The 20,599-nt window shown below is 38.8% G+C and overlaps 1 protein-coding gene across 4 annotated transcripts in view; it reads left to right on the top strand.

The window, feature by feature from the left end:
• Positions 1 to 20,599, top strand: part of FIG4 (FIG4 phosphoinositide 5-phosphatase) — a 126,643-nt gene that overhangs the window by 80,268 nt on the left and 25,776 nt on the right. For all 4 annotated transcript variants that reach the window (XM_032338825.1, XM_032338829.1, XM_032338828.1 and 1 more), the window contains 4 exons: positions 63 to 146; positions 2,413 to 2,608; positions 4,890 to 4,972; positions 8,870 to 8,956. In XM_032338825.1, the coding sequence (XP_032194716.1) occupies positions 63 to 146; positions 2,413 to 2,608; positions 4,890 to 4,972; positions 8,870 to 8,956 (450 nt within the window). The remainder of the gene's footprint in view (positions 1 to 62; positions 147 to 2,412; positions 2,609 to 4,889; positions 4,973 to 8,869; positions 8,957 to 20,599) is intronic.

The following is a 20,599-nucleotide window of genomic DNA, read 5'->3' as shown; positions in this document are numbered from 1 at the left end:
TGAATGAAAGTATCCTATGGATGGACAGTGATTCATATGGCATTTCTTTCCTCTTTCTTCAGTGACTTTATGCCTAAGACCATTGGCATAGATCCAAGTCCATTTACAGTGCGTAAACCAGATGAAACCGGAAAATCAGTCTTGGGGTAAGATTTGCATATAGAATGAAATTTTAAAGATTCATGTAAAACAATATGGCACTTGCAATGTAATTGGCACCAAAAAGAATAACTTCAAGTCATATAGTTTGGAGCACATTCCATTTATTGCATCTGTGCTGATAGCTTTTTCTTCACGCTGGGATCACTAAAGAATTCAGCATTGAAAGAATTTATAGGAATTTCAGCAACATGGTACATTTTATTATTTTCAATTAGGAATATCACAGATGGCTAGGGACAGGTAGCAGATAATATGTGTTGTGTCCTATAAAAAAAAAAAACTCGGCGTTCTCAGTTTCCTACAACGTAAAATACTTAGGTAAAAATTTATAATCATTTTATTTTTGGTGGCATCCTGAGGAACCATTAAAATAAATACGCTCAGATAAAGAAATTAATAAGTTTTCTGTGTGTTACTGTAACATTGTTTTGGGGAAGACTGTTACATCCAATAATGTGAGAAAGAAGTCAAACCATGTTTATGTCTTCATGCTTAGAAACTGGACTGAGAGGTGATGTGTTCTAGCATAATCTGTTATTGCCGCTAACTTGAATGATTCCAGTGATGAGATTTCTTTTTTTTTTTAGACTCTGGCCAGAAACCCTGGCCAGACTGTAGATATTGAGTCCTAATCATATTTGTAGGTGTGTATGGGATCCTGGTTGGGTTCTAGCTACATGTGGTTTATGCAATGAGATATATATTACTATTTCCAGATACACCATTTCTGTGGCCTTAAATACTAGTTGCATGTTTAAGCCTTAGACCAGAAACTAAGAAATTTAAGAGATGTCCTCAGGAGTTCAGAATTCAAGAAGTTCCTGGAAATGCATAAATGACCAGCTACATTATTGTATGGCACAGAAATTCCACTAATTTTAATTTTTACTTTACAGAGAGTCAGAAACTAGCTTATTTTCTATAATATTAATATAGTAATCATTATATAATAATATTTTATTACTTTATATTTTATTATAAAGGTAAATATTATAAATTTATAAAATTAAATAAAAATAACATTATTATGACTATTATGACTATTATTATATATATCATATCATATATAATATATAAATGATATATATATATGATATATATAATAATATATGATAATGTATAATATGATAATAATATGATAATGTATAATAATAGTAATATAATAACCCATGGTCAGATAGTACTGCACTTTCCTTTCCTAGAACATTTCAGAATATTATGGTATTTTAAGTTTTTTATAGAGAATAGTTTTTAAAGATTGAAATACTAAGCGTTTTTTATCAAAGCCAAAAATATTACTATAAAATATTTTCTGAATTTAAAAGAAAACAATAGGGGCGCCTGGGTGGCTCAGTGGGTTAAAGCCTCTGCCTTTGGCTCTACTCAGCAGGGAGCCTGCTTCCTCCTTTCTCTCTCTCTGCCTGCCTTTCTGCCTACTTGTGATCTCTATCTGTCAAATAAATAAATAAATAATCTTAAAAAAAAAAAAAGAAAACAATATTCTTACTCTCATATTTGGAACTAAAGTAAATACTTTTATAAATCTGAGTTTGAGGTATATTTGCCCCCCCATCTATTCCCTACTATTAGTAGGAATGTCTAGCAAATATAGTTATTTACTAATAACATAGATTTTTAAAAAGATTTTTATTTTTTAATTTTTTCGGTGTTCCAAAATTCATTGTTTATGTATCACACCCATGTTCCATGCAATACGTGCCCTCCTTAATACCCACCCTAATAACACAGATTTTAAAATTTAGCTTATGTTCATCAGTTTCCCATTACTATGGTACAAATCGTTAGCTGATGCTGTGATTGATAAAAACTGTAGAAGGGAAGGAAATTTGGATATTGACCTTCCCTTGAAGGTTTTACAAGTTGTAGCTAGGTAATTTACTAATGTCCCAAACACAGTCTTCTATTATTGTACCAAAATTTTGAAAATACTGATTTCAGTTACCAAAGGAAGGCACAGTAACCAAGTGGTGAGAAGACTTCTGCATTGGTTTACATGCACTTACTAGTTTATGTTCTGAATTTATAACGGCTTAAATTCATATATAGTCAGTACAAGTTCATGGAAAAATGTTAAGGTTTTCTCTTCATCACAACGTGAACCCAGAAACTAGTTGCTCACAGCCGTTTTCTTGTGCTTCACCAGGACTAAGGTGTTGCACAGAGTCATACATAGTGAGTCTCAAGGGTTTGGTTTAAAGATGCTTTATATCAATATTCATTTTCTTAAAGGAACAAAAGCAATAGAGAAGAAGCTGTCTTACAACGGAAAACAGCAGCCAGCGCCCCGCCACCCCCCAGCGAGGAGGCTGTGTCCAGCAGCTCTGAGGATGATTCTGGGACCGACCGGGAGGAGGAGGGCTCTGTGTCTCAGCGCTCCACCCCAGTGAAGATGACGGACACAGGAGACAGTGCCAAAGTGACCGAGGTGTGTGGGAGAGGAGCTTATGTGGTCTGGCTTGAGGCTTGGGGAATGATCTCTAAAATTCTACTTTCTGTTAGAAGGCTGAGAGAAAAAGTCACATTATTTCTCATGCTTGCCATTCTAATGTGTGGTGTTTGAGGCACTGCAGAGATGAGAATTTTTTTTTATATTGAACTATAGTTGACATACACTGTTATATTAGTTTCAGGTGTACAACATAGTGATCTCACAATTCTATGCATTACTTAATGCTTACCTTGATTGTAGTCACCTAGGACGACGTTATTACAACATTATTGACTGTATTCCCTATACTGTACTTTTCATCTTCACGACTTAATTATTTTATAACTGGAAGTTTGTACCCCTTAATTTCCTTCACCTACTTTTCCCATGCCTGTACTCCCTCCCCTCTGGCAACCACCAGTTTGTTCTCTGTATTTATGAGTTTGTTTCTGTTGTCTATTTGTTTTTTAGATTCCACATATAAGTAAAATCATATGGTATTTGTCTTTCTCTGTCTGATTTATTTCACTTAGCATAATACCGTGAGGTCTAGCCATGTTGTCAAAAATGTCAAGAATCTCATTGTTTTTTATGGCTGAGTACTATTCCATCATGTGTATATGTATATAAATACTACCTCTTGTATATCCATTTGTCTATTGATGGATATTTAGGTTGCTTCCATATCTTGGCTATTGTAAATAATGCTGCAATAAACATAGGTTTGCATCTGTCTTTTGTATTTGAACTGTTACTGTGTTTTTTTTAGGTAAATAATCCGGAGTGGAATTACTATATCATATGGCATTCTGTTTTTAATTTTTTGAGGAATTGCATTCTGTTTTCCACAGTCATTGCACCAGTTTACATTCCCACATACAGGGCATGATGGTTCCCTTTTCTCCATATCCTTGCCAATACTGCTGTTTCTTGTCTTCTTGATGCTAGCCATTCTGACTGGTGTGAAGTGATATCTCATTGTGGTTTTTATATGCATTTCCTTGATGATGAGTGATGCTGAGTATCTTTTCATGTGTCTGTTGACCATCTGGATATCTTCTTTGGAAGAATGTCCATTCAGGTCTTCTCCCCATCTTTTTTTATCAGATCATTTGTTTTTTAGGTGTTGAGTTGTAGATGTTCTCTTATATTTTGGCTACTATTCCCTTACTGGATATATCATTTGCAAATATCTTCTCCCATTTAATGGGTTGCTTTTTTTTACTTTATTGATAGTTTCCTTTGCTATGCAAAAGCTTTTTATTTTGGTTTGTAGTCCTAGTAGTTTATTTTTGTTTTTGTTTCTCTTATCATAAATATATTGCTAAGACTAATGTACAAGAGATTACTGTCTATGTTTTCTTTTAGGGGTTTTATGCTTTTGGGTCTCACATTTAGGTCATTAAGAGATTAATACATTTAGCATAGACATTATTGAAATGGTTTCATTTTGAAATAAAATTGGTGTTTTTGTTCCCATGTATAACAATAAATTTCTTATCACTTCAGAATTTTTAAGAGAATCCTGTCCACTTTTGAGCAGCACATCCACTTGAGGTCCATTTATTTCCTTGCTTAGCATATTTTTGGAAGGTAGGGTTTGGACCTGGGCCTCACAGTCTTTGCATAGCCCCAGTGGAAATTCACTTTGTTCAATCTGACATTACCAGTATAAGGGAACCTAAAAGGGAAGATAACTACAAAAGGACCAAATTTAGCTTTAGGGAAATCTGATTCCCAGAAATAGCCAGAAGTCATAGAAGTAGATATGGCAAGTAAAATGTGATAATATAAGGATTGAATCCATAATTCTAGGAGTTGGCAAATGACAGCCACTTGTCAAAATCCAGTCCACTGCCTCTTTTTATAAATAAAGTTTTATTGGAACTCGGCTGTGCCTACTTGTTTACATATTGTGTATGGGGGCTTTTGCATTATAACTGCATAGTTGAGTAATTGTAGCAGAGATGGTATGACCCAAGGAACCTAAAATATTTACTATCTGGCCCTTTGCAGAAAAAGTTTTCTAATTCCTGCATTATACAAAAGGAACTAGTAGTTATTTAATAGCTTTTTACCCTAAAACAAAGTATTTTTAGTGGAAATAAAATCAGATTTTTAAAAAATAATTAACTGAGAAGTTTAATGAATGAACTGAAGAAATATTGTGATTGCTTTTGTGGAAAATTTCACAGGTTCATTTTCTTCATCTTTGGAAATAATTAATATGCTAGCTGTCTAAAAATTTTTCCTGGTTCCTTTTTGTTTTTAACCCCAGAATGTGGTCCAGCCCATGAAAGAGGTATATGGAATTAACCTCTCAGATGGTCTCTCCGAAGAGGATCTCTCCATTTATTCAAGGTAAACTACTTCTATGTAGAATTAAGAAATACATATTGCATGGAGCACTGGATGTGATGCATAAACAGTGAATTCTAGAACACTGAAAAGAAATAAAATAAAATAAAATGGAAAAAAGAAATTAAGAAATGCAAAAATATTATTATAATAACTTATGTCTAGTATAACTTCTAAAAATGAAAGTGGTCAACAATACAGAAGGAAATGAATTCCACTTGGAATACAATACTAGTGTTTAGGAGGTCAAATTCTGAAACATTGGTTTCTATTTGGAGTTAAAGGGCCTACTGCCTGAAACTCTCAGTCCCCTCAGTGATAAAAATTGATGATGTGTCCATGTATTCGCACCACCTATAGATAAGCTGCAAGCTGAAGTGGACATACATTTCTGTATTTTTGCATTAACAAAGTCCTCAAATTGTGGACCTTCTTACAAAATGAACCTGGGTATTGATGGTTGAGGACATTGTGTTTGCGTTAGCTCTGGGGTGCTGGTGGGAGTGGTAGTTGAGGAGGAAAAACATCATGTCAGAATGTTCTAGAACTTAATTAGACAGACTAAGCTGAAAGAGGATCCACCAAAAGGTTTTCTGTGAAATCCTATACATAATTGTGTGTGTGTGTGTGTGTTTCTGGGGAGAAACAGAATTAGAGTTATCAGAGTCTCAAAAGAATCCCTCACCTAGAAATCCTCAAGAACCCAAGATAACCGCTGTTAACACTTCCTCAGCTTAATACATGCACTGAGAAGACCTAATTATTTCATGTAAATACCATCCCACTTTATTCATACAAGTTTGGCTTATATAATATATGATATTATATAATAATATCATATAAATATTATAAATAAATAAATATAAATATCTACAATATAAATGAGCACTGATGTTCCACTTTTTTTTAAGGGGAGTATTTCATTTGCTTAATCCATCAAACTGGATATTGATGCTTTTTACTTCATTCAGATTAGTAAAATCTGCTATTATATGTGAAATATAATATAAAATATATGTAAATATATATTTACATAAATATATATTATAAAAATATAATATAATATAAATATAAAATATAATAAAAATATATGTAAAATATAAAATAAAATTTGCAGCATCTCCTAACAGCAAAAACCCTGGTATGACTTTCATACTAGTACTGTCTTAACAGGAACCAGTTTAGTCACCCTGAATTCAGGCCCGGACACACAGGTGCACAATCACTTTCCCACCACAGTTGTCCCGGCAGTGCGGCTCAGCTCTTCAGCATTTGAAGTGAGCCCTTATAAGCAGCATGGTCTGGAAGAAGGAATTATCTGGGGTTAGTGACTGAATAATAGCCCTTTGCTTATTGCAGAGAGCAAGAACACTTCGGTCAAGGACTGACATTTTCGCTCACTTTAATTAAGCAAAAAGAAAGTGTCTCTTGCTTCAGGCATGACTTTTGCTTGGAGCCTTTTTAGCTCAGACTGCCTCGGAGGCCCACTTCTAGTCCTCCCTTCGCAGAGAGTGAGACACAGCCCTGTTCGGCCATAATACCCCCCGGGAACCAATCTATGAAGGAGACAGTGGCAGGCCCACGGGGAGGGGAGTACTGCTGGGGAGGGAGGAATCCATGTCCTGGAATAAGATTCTGTGTTTGATATCCTGAAGAACAGCACCTCCTCCTTTGATTTGCATAACAGTGGACAGTGTTTTATTCCTTCTTCCGACAACTGTGTAGTGAGCTGAAAAGATTATCCCTCTTTATAGGCCAAGAGCCATTCAATTACTTATTTAGGAGACCTTTCCTGTGCTCCGTGGGTACCTGGGATTTTTGGGATTTGCAATCCTTTTTTATTCTATTGGTAATATCACCTGCCGCTGCTTATGATGCAGACCTGGGGCGGGAAGGGAAACAGAGGTCTGGTATCTCTTACCCTCTCTGTGAGTCACTTTTTACTGTGGGCAGACTGCTTCTCCTGGAGGCAGAGGCGTCTCCCCTGTTCATCTGTCACGGGCACTGCTGTGGCAGAGGAGGCCTCCCTCCATCGGTATTGAGGGTGAGGCTCTGCCAGGGGATGGCCAAGGATGTTCAGGAACAGACTGGGACCCTTCTTGCCTCACCCAGGCTCTGGGGCTCTCTTAGTGCCGTGTCTGATCCAGAGGGCAGAGAGTCACGGACAGGGTGAAAGTCCGTGTAGTTCTGGCCTAAACTGGCCTCAAAAGTTCTGCCCTCTCCCGCCGCAGTTCTGCACTCAGTTGGCTAGTATCCACCAAAGATTGTGCGTGTAAAGACAGTGGCCTGGCCTGGCTTGCCTGTCACAGCTCCCGACCAGGCAACCACAGGACAACGTCGGGAGGGAAGGAATGCGCTTGGAACTGGCATCTATAGCCTGTCTTCTAGCTTCCTGTTCTCCTGCCTATTTTTCCTACATTTGGCCTCAACTACCTCCAAACTCCTGAAGATCTCTTGGTTTTGTAGTTTGGTTCTAATTGCTTAGCCTGTTTTCTATACCTTCCTTTGCCCTCGGCTTTTCTGATGTCTTTGGTTTGCTATCTCAACCGGACCTGGAAGTTTTCTTCCTACCTCCTCAAAGCTTCAGCCCTGTGCCAAAGCATCTTTTTTTTGTTTGTTTTAAGATTTTATTTATTTATTTGACAGAGAGATCACAAGTAGGCAGAGAGGCAGGCAGAGAGAGGGAGAAGCAGGCTCCCCGCTGAGCAGAGAGCCCGATGCGGGGCTCGATCCCAGGACCCTGGAATCATGACCTGAGCTGAAGGCAGAGGCTTTAACCCACTGAGCCACCCAGGCACCCAATAAAGCATCTTTTTAAAAAAATATATTCTGACAATTATGGTCCACATGATTTGGGAAGTTTAAAATTCTGTACAAATAACAGGTGTTATGTGATATTCTTCCCCCAAAATGGATAAAAAATGTTTATACTAGCTAAAGATAAAAATTGGATAAAAGTAAGTTATTTAAATGTTTTCCAGTAGCACCCTAATGCCTTAGTAATTGGTAGTTTCTGCAGTACTTTTCTTGACCTTGAAAAAAGCTAATAAAATAAATTATAAGAATATCAATAATTATGAAAGAAAATATTTAAAATAGTAGAAAATTGGGCCTGGAATTTAATCCTGCCGCATAACCTCCTGGGGGCACATTAGAACAAAACTACAAGCTGTGTCCCTGAGGGGAAGATGGAGGCCTGGCGCACAGACCACACTAGGACAGGTATGCACTTGGGAAATAGCAGGTTGTCCTTGGCCCATCAGCTCATTGGCTTACTCTAAGGTATCCTTTTATCCTATGAAGCTGGCAGGCGGCAAGTCCCTATGACTCTTAGCTTCAAGTCTGAGTGGGTGTTGTTCTTTCGGGAGGGGTGCTATGGCCGAGGGGCTCAGCAGATGGTCTCCTCCGTCCCCTGTCCTTCATAGTTGAAAGTACAGGAGTGGCTGGAATACACTTAGGGATTCTTGTGGCCCTAAGGAGACAGAGTCCACATGCTGAGTTTCCAGCAGTGTCCCTGCTTTGGGAGATGGGTCCCCAGCCCGATCCTTTTCTTTTCTTCATCATCTCTCACTGCGAATGCCTCTCCTCATGTTTCCCAGCTTCCTGCTGCAGTCACCCTTAGATAAGGGAGGCTCTGAAAGTTCATCTTCCTGGCTTCAAGATCACTTCAGTTCAAGTTCTATGTCCCCTTGAGGTAGACTGAAACACAGAAATCCTCCTCCTTCATTTGTACCAAACCCACTGTAAAATCAGGCCCCCATTTGTAAGGACAGTCTGGGGCTGCATAGGGCACTGTCGTGTGCTTCTCCGGAATAAGCAGTCTGCTGTCTTTTGAAAGCTCATACCATTTTGTGTAATCTGCTAAACTTCAGCTGAGTTTTTATCCACTGTAATCTGTAGGTTTGTTCAGCTGGGTCAGCGTCGGCATAAACAAGACAGGAGCAGCCAGCAGCTCTGTTCCAGGTGCCCAGATGGAGTTATAAAACTGTAAGTACTAGATTAGACTGTTAGAGAAATGCTTGTATTCATGCCATTTGTAGTGGGGGTTTTTTGCAGACTTTTTAAAGAAAATTTTTCGGTCTTGTCCCCGTATTAGTGTAAGCACTAAAGCATCTCCTCCTGATGTCTTATCCAAGAATAACTGGGTAGCTGCGGGCATGGGAAAGAGATCGGCGGCTATGACTTGAAATGTACCCTTTGGAGGTGGGATTGAAGTTCGTGGAGGCTTTTCTCCATAGAGACAGGCTCCTCGGGTTCAGCACCAGACCCTTGAGGGCAGTGATGGGTTTGTCTGTTCTAGCCATGTTTCCCCACTGCTTCTAATGACTTGCCATAAGTTAAACAGGTGTTTAGCAAATTTTTAAACAGATTCAGGTTCATATCCTAGATCACAGCTCTATTACTTCTTTTTTTTTTAATCTTGATTAAGTGACTTCAGTTTGTATGACTATTTCCTCATCTGCAGAATGGGTTGGTAATGGCACCTACTCTGTAGGAGGGTGGTAAGCTTAATAATGCATTAAAATGCTGAGAAACAGTATCTGGAAAAAGTTCTCAGTAAGTTCTAATCATCACCACCACCACCACCACCACCACCATCATCATCATCATCTTCATCATCATTCTCTGCTTGTTGGGACCAAACAAAGCAAAGGTTGTGACCCAGAGAGGCTCCTGATGCTATGTGATCAGTTGAGTTTCTTCCAGAAAATGGGTCACTGTGAATATTAAATGAGGTTGTATACATGAGGTGTCTAGATCAGTGCCTTGCCTTTGGTTGATGTTTAGCAAATGTTCTCTTCCCTTTTCTCAGAGCAACTTTATCAGTTTATTTAATACACTTTTGATCGATATTGATGGCCTAACCTTCTCTGTGTACTACATCTGCCTGTTCCTGATTGATAGTTGAGGGATGGCTATCATAATGCAGGCAAAGACTTGAGCCTTGGAGAGTAGTGGCTAGGAGTTAGAAAATGGAATAGATTTGGGGAATATTTGGGAGGCAAAATGGGACTTGGATACTGACTTGGATACTTGGATACTGAGAGAAAGAAGTCCTTATCAAGAATGACCCTTCGATATTTTGGTTTGTGTAACGGGTTTAATTGGTTGATTGAAACATTTATTCATTTGCAGATAGGTACGGAGTATCTAGACCATTCCAGGCTTTCGTTTACTGAGGTCAGGCGTGCTGCAGGAGGATAGAGTTTGCACTTACAGCACCATCCAGATGGCCATGTTTAGGAGGCAGTTGGGTCAAGGGATCTGGAAGTTCTGGGGATACAAATGGGGATGGTTATTTCCTTCTGGGGATGTATATGCCTATGGGTAGTAATTGAAGCCACTGGCTAGACATTAGACCACCTAGGAAAAGAGAATAGATTGACGAAGGGTCTTCAGCTGAGTCTTGAGGGGATCTGAGTCTAGCATCTGAGACTGAGAGAAACTTCCAAAAAAGGCACAGATGGCTAATCCAAGAAGGGGGAGGAATGGGAAGAAGGCCTGCTTATCCTGCCCTTCTCTCCCCACCGCCGTTTGTTTCCTCTTTTTCTTTTCTTTTTTTTTTTTTTGGAAATATATAAACTCCTATTAATTTAGACACCATTTTTTCTTTCTTAAGTCTAATTAGCAAATGGAAGTTTGCGCTCCCAAATGAATCGAAATAGATTGGCCAGAAAAGGAAAGTATTTAAATATGTTAGTAAAAAAAATAGACTCTGTTAACTAAGTTATATTATACGAATTGATTATTCCATTAAAATCGTATGGCACAACTTGGGAAAAAAAGATGATATGAATATAACATACAAAATAAAAGTATTTTGTGTTTTCTTCCATATTGCATCTGCTTTGATCCACAATTGACCTTGCAGTAACTACTTTTAAATTCTTTTCTTGAAATATTTAGTATTTACTTTCCTGAGTCCTAAACCATATGAAAACCTTATGGATCTAGAATTTTTTAACCTTTGCACTTAATTAGTAAAGAATCTAACACATGTGTCTTTTCACAGAGCATCTTCAACAGGGTAACAGAAAGCCCAGTAGGTTCAGCATTGTGTTGTCATGGCAACTGCCCAAGAGTAGAGTTGTGGTTGTTTTTTGGGGGGGATCTGTGTCTCTGTGTATGTGCATGGGTGCCTGCTTTTAACTGAAATCCTCTAACTAGAATCTTAAAATGTCAACTATTCATTTTTAAATTTTGAAAGCTGTCCCAAAACCAAGAGAAATTAGATTTATATAAGATTATTGGACTTCTCATCTTGTTATGTTTTAGGCTTTAAGACATTTTAAAACCATAATAAGTTTAAGTTGAAGTTTGTGTGTGTGTGTGTGTGTCCACTCATCTCTTGATAATTTACAGTCTTACCTATTTTTCTTGAAATCCTGAGACAAACTAATATTCCTTTTCTAAATGTTAGGTAAACACAATGCCAGATATAAAAATTATTTGTAAACAACTCACAGGGAGCCAGTGTAGCAGGGGCCCCTGGTATATACGGAGGTGCAGAAACCTGGGTGGGGTAGCTGGGCACTTTTCATCCAAGATTCTGGGGACATTTCGTAGAAGTGGATGTTGAATCCAAACTGGTCCATGTCTACATGTTAGCCCAGCCACTCCAAGCCGTATTTCTTTTGAGTGTGACCCCTCCCTTTGACTCCTACTGCTCCTTGAGTGAATGGTGGCAACTAGGGAGCAATGATGTCAGCTGACTTTCACTGACTCTCACTTAATACCTTAACCTGAATTAAGTCAATTCTCATAGTAACCCTATGACCTTTCTATCAGCCTCATTGTACAGATGGGGAAACTGAAACAGAGAAATCATGTAACTTGCTCACAAACAGGAAGTGGAAAAGCCAGGATTCAAACCCAGACAGGCTGGCTGCCCAGCCCTAAGCCATACATGCCTCATTCACCAGCTGCTTTTATAACCACTGTGGTAGAAATCCTGAGTAGTTAGCGCGAGCAGCCCTCAAGTTGATGCTCTGACCTCATCTGGGTTTGTAGACGTCTCTGCATGCAGACATAATGTTTCTGCTCTGTTAATATTGAGTTTTGTTTCACATTTCAATGTAATATTTAAGATAAGACAACTTTATTCTCTTCCTAGTACCCAGCATATTGTCCCCAGTGTAGACATGCTTCTTGAGCAAGGATAGTTTGCGTGACATAAAGCACGGTATAGAGGCCATTTAGTCATTATCAGAACAATATTGCTACTGTTTTTGATTGCTGCTATCCTACTAGGTTGTAAGTTCCTGGTAGGCAGCCCATCTTTGTACGGGCTGCCCCCACAATAATATGCTAAATTAAGTACTCAGTATATATTTGTTGGAATGTTCTGAATCTGTCCCCGCCATCCCTCCCATGACTTTCAGAGTCTGTATGAGGCCCCCTGAGCATCCTGACCTAGAAGCCCACCTCACCAGCCTCTCCCTGGTTTTCAGCCACCCTCCCAATGGCTCCTTTCTCCCCCCACCCTTGAACATTCTTTAGTTTTCCCCCCATTCTGTTTCCCGTTCATAAGCCCTCTGCCCTCCCCTACTTCTTTGTTCCCTTCTGATAGAAGACAAAAGTAAGTGAACCAAGTTTTTAGCTTTTTTCGTTTCCCCTCTATCCTGTTTCCACATGCACTGGTGACCAAAAGTAGAGCGAGAAGGCCCCGAGTGGAAGGCCTGGCTGTGCCAGGACAGGCAGGGTGACATGTGGCCCGGCGGTGACTCACCGTATTCATGCAAGACCAACCTGTTCTCATTTTACACTCCTACCAGTTCTCTGGGAGTTTTTAACTGAGCAACAAATGCCAATCAGTGCAGGTTAAAAAGAACATGAACACGTATATTATTAGTGCCTGCTATTCTATGGCTCACCTATTCCAGGAATAGGTCTCGCTTGTTTCAAAACTACCTCTAAGAAATGGTTCAAAATATAATACATAGAGTGGATGAATACTATCTCGCTTAGGGTTCTTCCAACACAGAGTTAGCTGAAAATGAATAAAGTAAATAAGGATGTTTATTCTATTAGGACCGTCATGTTGCATTTATTCCCTCAGTCCATTGCAGAGTAAGAAGCATTTACGGACCTTGAGGTGAATGACCCCGGGTAAGGGTTTCTGTTAGGGGACCTGCTTGCCAAATCGCAGTGAGAACGAGCGCACCTTTTCACACTGACGAGATGAGGATGGACCAGTGGCTGTGATGAACTCAAGTTTGTTTTCTTGTGAGTCATTTTCAGTGTATTCCCCATACCCGAGTCGCTCTCTGGGGTTCCCCACGCTGATCTCATCCAGTGCTCTGCAGACAGTGCTCTGGGCTCTGGGCTGCGGGCCCAGGATTTCTACCTTCATGGGTAACACTTGCTTGCTTTCCTAAACCCCCGCAGAACTTTAAAGGTTGAAGGATTCAGAGCAGTTGGGAGGCAGTAACCAGTGATGAATCCGCGAATTCCCTCCACACTCGGGGAGATGAGAGGCGACAAGGAGGCCGGTCTGTGACCTCTTCCTCACCCCAGAAGTTACCATAACAGTCTCGGCTCCTCCTTCCTTCTGGCCTCTACTTTTCTCTCTTCTCTTGTGCCCTCTTTAGGATTTCCTTTTTATATTTTCTATTCCTAAATGATCCCTTTCTGTCCACTCTCTCCACTTCTGGATTTCTTTTACTTTCGCCTTCGGCTCTCTCTGGCCCTGTCCTCTCCCTTGCCATGCTCTCTCATCCCGCCAGGGTAGTTTGAACTGGGTTTTGTTTGTTTGTTTGTTTGTTTTCTTTTTATTATAGTAGCTACTCCAAAACACAGGTTTCCTTCCTGTATTTTACAACAGTGCTTTTCAGGGGCCCCTAGGGGGCTCAGTTGGTTAAATATCAGCCTTTGCTTGGGTCATGATCCCAGGGTTCTGGGATCGAGCCCTGCGTCAGGCTCCTTGCTCAGCAGGGAGCCTGCTTCTTCCTCTCCTCACACCCTCATGCTTTTTCTCAGTCTCTCTCTCACTTAAATAAATTATTAAAAAAGAAAAGAACAGTGCTTTTCAAACTATAATTCTTGACTCATAATTAATCGAGTAGGCCTCCATACAGTGAAATAAAACAAAACTGAACTGAATCCAAAAAGAATTCCAGTGCAAGGCAAAGTATAGTTGTCTTGTTGAGTAAAATCTTCTTTCTCTGTATAAATACAGCCATATACTGGTTTGCTATGCAAAGTGCATTTCTTTTTTTTTTTTTTTAAGATTTTATTTATTTATTTGACAGACAGAGATCACAAGTAGGCAGAGAGGCAGGCAGAGAGAGAGGGGGAAGGAGGCTCCCTGCTGAGCAGAGAGCCCGATGTGGGGCTCAATCCCAGGACCCTGGGATCATGACCTGAGCCAAAGGCAGAGGCTTTAACCCACTGAGCCACCCAGGTGCCCCACAAAGTGCATTTCTTATTGCCGGTGGTAGTCACAGGTTGGATTTACATGAATGCACCTTCTCTGGAACCACATGAATTAAAAAACTTAGTTCCTGGCATGTAGGTGTTTGATAAGTGTTTGTCGATTAAATGAAAGTGTGTGTGTTATGTGTGTGTGTAAATGATTATTCTTGGGAATAAGTAGAAACAGAGAAGGTAGTCAGGAAGAAAAGGAGTCGGGAAGGGATAAGAAGGTATTCTGTGGTATGTCCATAGTGGGTAAAGTAAATGCAGGCCTTGAAAATTATACTCTCGTTACGTAAAAGGAATCGAGAGTTAGGATGAGCCTGTAAAAGGAAGAGGTAGCAGCAAGCTGCCACGGAAAGTCAGAATGACAGAGCCATTAGATACAGAGATAAAGCGAATGTCTCTTTGCTTGAATATTATCTACAGTAGGGTCTGCCTACTATGTTAAGAGAAACTTAATGGAACAAGGTGAAATCCTGAAACATTTCTAGCATATAAGGAATCATAAATGTAATTTTTTATGGCGAAAAAATTATATATCAATTTAGCCAGTGGGACTCAGTTTAGATGATCCCAATTTTGTTGGCAACATCCAAAGCATCATAGTGAGGGGCCAGTCAAACATGGGCCTTCTTCTCTCCATAAGGCCTGATCAGGGTGTTGACCTTGGCCACATCAATGTTGTAGAGTTTCTTCATACCCTGTTCCATTTGGTGCTTGTTGGCCTTGACATCCGCAGTAAACACACTGTGTTGTTGTCTTCTGTTTTCTTCATGGCTGGCTCAGTACTCAGGGGGAACTTGATGATGGCTTAGTGATCTAGCTAGTTTCTCCTGGGGGCGCTCTTTCGAGGATATTTGGGCTGCCTTTGGAGACTCAGAGTCTTGAATCCTCAGAACACAGGTGATGTGCGGATCTTCCCTTTTTTTGTGACTGCAGATGGCTTTTGGCACTGCTTTCTTGGCCTTCAATGCCTTTGCTTTGGCTTTGACTTTGAGAGGGGTAGGGGTTTCCTTCTTAGCCCTCCGGCACCATCTTCATAAAAGGGATTTCCAAGGCTCATTTCCAGGGGCTTAGAGAGCAGAATCTCAACAAAAGTAAACTTAATTTTAGGTACTTATGTTATTAATGTAAGGTATCAAAATGACTTTATTGTGTATTTTTAAATTATGTACGTTGCTTATTTTATTTTGGTGATTCCTACTTATGCGAACTTATACAGGTTCATCTGAGGTCTTAAGTACTCCCTCGACATGGGTTTTGTTGTTGTTGTTGTTGTTTTCAGGAAAGGTAAGGTAAACTTGTGTAAGGTAAGCTCTTATCTTACTTATAAAGCATGAAGGGGCTTCAGTGGCAGCTATTTAATGCACACTCACTCTGTGCCAGATTAGGCATTTTCAGTGCACAGTTGAAAGGGAAACAGTCCCTGCCTCTGAGGGTTTGCACTGACCCATGGGATCAGCATTTCTAGGTGGTGGGGAGGTGCTATGAAAATGTTAGCAGAGGAGGCTTTAGGGGTGCATAGAAGAACCCAAATCAGATAGAGATTCCTGGGTAGGTTTTATTATCAGGCTAGACTCCAAAGGAAAGATGGAGTTATTTGGTAGAAGAAGACAAAGAAGGCACTGGACAGAGGCTTCTGACCATGCAGCAGCTTTCGAGATGCATATGTAACTCTGTGTCGAAAGTAAGGGAGTTGTCAATGAGAGTCACAGGCAGATAGGAACAAGATCAAGTGGAGATGCTAAGTGGGAGAGTGTGGCCCTTACCCTAGAAGCTGGTTTTAATCAGGGAGTGTGATAGGCTTAGTTTTGCATTTTAGAAAGGTCACTCTGGAAATAGTGTGGAGAATGAATTGGAGGCCGGAAGATAAACAACGCATCTGTCGGAAATATCAGGACAAGAAAAGGATTGTAGTCCACACTTGGCTGTTGAGATAAAGAAGGGGGATTATTTTTGCAAAGGTAGAATCTATAGGGCTTGGCAAGACTGGGTACAGTGGATTGGGTGTGAGGAACATGCAAGAGGCCGGGTGTTTTCTAGTTTGATGGACTAAATCTGGCAGTGGGTCACCGGGATTGGAGATGCATGATAGACTTAAGTTTGGGGGCTAAGGTGTTTCATTTATGACAATAATAGCACATATAAGATGATTGTTAGATTACAGAGATTAGATAAATTTAAGTTTGTGTTTTTGTTTTGTTTGGTTTCTTCCCCCCCCCCCCCTTTGGCTCTTGATTTTAAAAACAAGCAACTTAAATTTCTTCCTCTAAAGGGGTTCCAGGTTAAATAGATTATTATACATGCTTTTAAATTTTTCTAGAGACCCCTGTTCAGATTAGAGGACAAAAAAATCTTTCAATTGCTGATAGAGGTGAAGAATTTTACAGCTTTACATGTATTTTTAGCCCATAAAGCACTGTCTTATTTTGTATATGAGCAAGCAGGTTAATTCTGGGGGAGCAGATCTGGATATCTGATAGGCCCATGTGAGGGGCATTACTCATTGGTTTTCTTTCCTCGGTATACAGGAGTCACATTTTGTAACTGTTTAACCTTTTGTTATTTTGTTAGTTTACCCAATTATCAGTTTTCTGTATGGAAGGTGAGTAGGATGGTTTGGGGCAGATGCGATGATGACTGAGCCTCATGCTGTGTCACCGTGGCTTCATTCCTTTTGCACAAAGCGAATGTGTGCCCAGGTATGATGTATTCTTGGCCCCTGCCTCCTTTGATCATATATGAGAAGTCTTTTCAGTTAAGATAAATTTTTGGTTGAAAGACGAAAAAGCTTTTGATTTCGTCTTTAAACATAGCTGTACTATTCAGTGTGTTATTCAGAATCCCTTGGTTCTTTTACACATGGTTTTAAAGAACGAAGTACATATCCCGTTAAGTCCTGATCATGTTTAATATTCACTGATTGGCGTCAGTCGTCTTTTGATGTTAATAAAAATAATTTTTACTTATCATTTTATATTATCACTCATTTTACTCATGGTCTTCTGAAGAAATTTGAAGAATACTACCATGGAAATCAGTTGCATTATGTTTTCATGATTAGAAGTCTGCTCGTATTTTATAAACATCATTCTGCCATTCCCTCCCAATTTTATGAGAACAGAAAGTCCTTGGTAAATAGAACCCAATATGTGGGTTTTGGTGTGTTTTTTTTTTTTTTTAAAGATTCATTTATCTGAGAGGGAGAGAGAGCAAGAACAAAGGGAGGGGGCAGAGGGAGAGAGAGTCCTGTGCAGACTCTGCGCTGAGCAGGGAGTCAGACACAGAGCTCAGTCTCACAACCCTGAGATCACAACCTGAGCTGAAACCAAAGTCGGATGCTTAACGGACTGCACCACCCAGGTGCCCCTAATATATGGTATTTTTCATCTAAAACCAATCTAGGGATGACTGGTTGGTGAAGCACTTGACTCTTGGTGTGGGGGTTGTGAGTTCGAGGCCCACTTTGGGTGTAGAAAGTGCCTAAAAATAAAATTGTCAAAGGAAAAAGAAAGCAATTTAAAGGTAAATAAATAAATAAAAAGACTATGAGTTCCTTGAGGGCAGAGCTTATCTGCTTTTGTATCCCCAGGCCCTAAAAGCTTTAAATAAATTATGAATGAGTACTAGTCAATATTTAATAGTTTTTTTTAAACTATTATCTCTTTTAGGATAATCATGCAATAATTGGGAGGGAGAAGTACCAGGGTTAACCAATGGAAGCAAATGGCTAGACAGATGACAACTATTTGTAAGCTTTGGACTATACACTTGACCCTTGAACAACATGGATGGTGTGGGGGCCAACACTCCCTACCCTGCACAGTCTGAAATCTGTGTTTAACTGGAGACTGCCCCAGAGCTTAACTGCTAATAGTCTACTATTGACTGGAAGCCTTACTGAGAACATAAAGTCAAGTAACACATATATTGTGTGTTTTATACATTATATATTATATTCTTACAATAAAGTAAGCTGGAGAAAAGAAATTGTTAAGAAAATCATAGGAAAAGAAAATATATTTATAGTACTATACTATATTTATAAAAACAAAAAACAAACCTCCATAAATGGACCTGCACCATTCAAACCCACGTTGTTCAAGGATCACATGTAGTTCATTTTCAATTTTAGAGGTAGTAACTCAAATTTCTTGTCGGATATCTCATCAGTTTCTCAATTGAGAAATATTGCTGTCCTTATTAGTTAAGTTATACATTCTATTAGTAGAACAAGCTAAAATAGGGCCAGGATTTTCTTTGTTCATTTATTTCAGTTCAGCTGTATTGAGATATAATTGACGTACAACATTGGATAAGTTTAAGGTATACAAGGTAATGATTTGATATATGTATCTATTATAAAGTGATTACCACAGTAAGGTTAATTATCCCATCCATCACCCCTCATAGTTACAATTTGTGTATATGTGTTTGTGTATGTGTGTGTGTGTGGTAAGAATTTTTAAAAATCTACTCTCTTAGCAACTTTCAATATATAATACAGTATATAACTGGAAGTTTGTAGCTTTTGACTGCCTTCACTCATTTTGCTATCCCCTGCCTTCTGCATCTGGCAACCACCAATCTGTTCTGTTTCCCTAAGTTCAGATTTTTTCCATTCCACATACAAGCGAGATCGTACAGATTTTGTCTTTCTATGTCTGACTTATTTCAGTTAGCATAATGCCCTCAGGTTTTATCCATGTTGTCACAATTGACAGAATTTCTTTTTTTTAATGGTTGAATAATATTCCATTACACACACACACACGAACACACACACATTTCATAAATATATTCATCTCACATTTTCTTTATTCATCTGTGGGTAGTCATTTAGCTTGTTTCCATGCCTTGCCTATTGTAAATAATGCTGCAGTGAACATAGATAGGGGTGCAGATAACTCTTCAAGATAGGTATTTCCTTTCCTTTGGATTTATACCCAGAAACTAAATTGCTGGATCATATGGTATTTCTGTTTTTAATTTTTTGAAGAACCTCCGTACTGTTCTCTATAATGGTTGCACCAATTTACATTCCCACCAACAGTGTAAAATGGCTCCATTTTCTTCACACCCTCACCAACACTTATTTCTTATTTTGTTGTTGTTGTTATTTTGTTTTGTGTTTTTGATAAAGCTCTTCTAATAGATATGAGGTGATATCTCATTGTGGTCTTGATTTGCATTTCCCTGATGATTAGTGATATCGAGCATCCTTTTGTGTTCCTATTGGCCATGTTGTGTGTCTTCTTTGGAAATATGTCTATTCAGGTCCATTGCCCATTTTCAAATTGGGTTGTTTGGGTTTTTTATTATTATTATTTTTTTTTTTTTTTTACTTTTTGTTACATGAGTTCTTATATATTTTGGATGTTAATCCCTTATCAGATGTGTGGTTTGAAAATCTTTTCTTCCATTCTGTAAGTTGCCTTTTCATTTTGTTGATCATTTCTTTTGCTATGTAGAAGCTTTTTAGTTTGTTGTAGTTCCACGTGTTGATTTTTGCTTTTGTTGCTTGTGCTTTTTGTGTCATATTCATAAAATCATTGCCAAAACCAATGTCAAGGAAATTTTCTCCTGTTTCCTTTTAGGAGTTTTATGGTTTCAGGTCTTACATTGAGGTCTGTAATCCATTTTGAGTTAATTTTTGTCTGCAACATAAGATAGGGGTCCAATTTCATTCTTTTGCATGTGAATATCCAGCTTTTCCAGCACCATTTATTGAAGAGATTGTCTTCTTCACAGAGTGTTCTTGGCTCCATTGTCAAATATTAGTTGATTGTATATGCATGAATTATTTCTGGGCTTTCAGTACAATTCTTTTGGTCTAGCTCTCTGTTCTTATGCTAATGCCATACTGTTTTGATTACTGTAGCTTTGTAAAGAAGTTTGAAATCAGGAAGCATGATGCCTTCAGCTTTGCCTTTCTTTCTCAGGATTGCTTTGGCTCTGCAGGTCTTTTGTGGTTCCATGTAAATTTTAGGATTGTTTTTTCTCTTTCTGTAAAAAAAAAAAGAAAAGAAAAGAAAAGAAAAATGCTATTGGAATCTTGATAGGGATTATATTGAATCTAGAGATTACTTTGGGTAATATGGACTTTTTAACAGCCTTGACTCTTTATAGTCCATGAACATGGGATATCTTTATTATTTGTCATCAATTTCTTTTATCAATGTTTTATACTTTTCATTGTTTAGATCTTTTACC

The sequence above is a fragment of the Mustela erminea genome, chromosome 4, assembly GCF_009829155.1.
Source record: "Mustela erminea isolate mMusErm1 chromosome 4, mMusErm1.Pri, whole genome shotgun sequence".
Lineage (NCBI taxonomy): Eukaryota > Metazoa > Chordata > Mammalia > Carnivora > Mustelidae > Mustela > Mustela erminea.
Note: the sequence above shows the minus strand (reverse complement) of the source record. Positions and strands in the feature narration are given on the sequence as shown.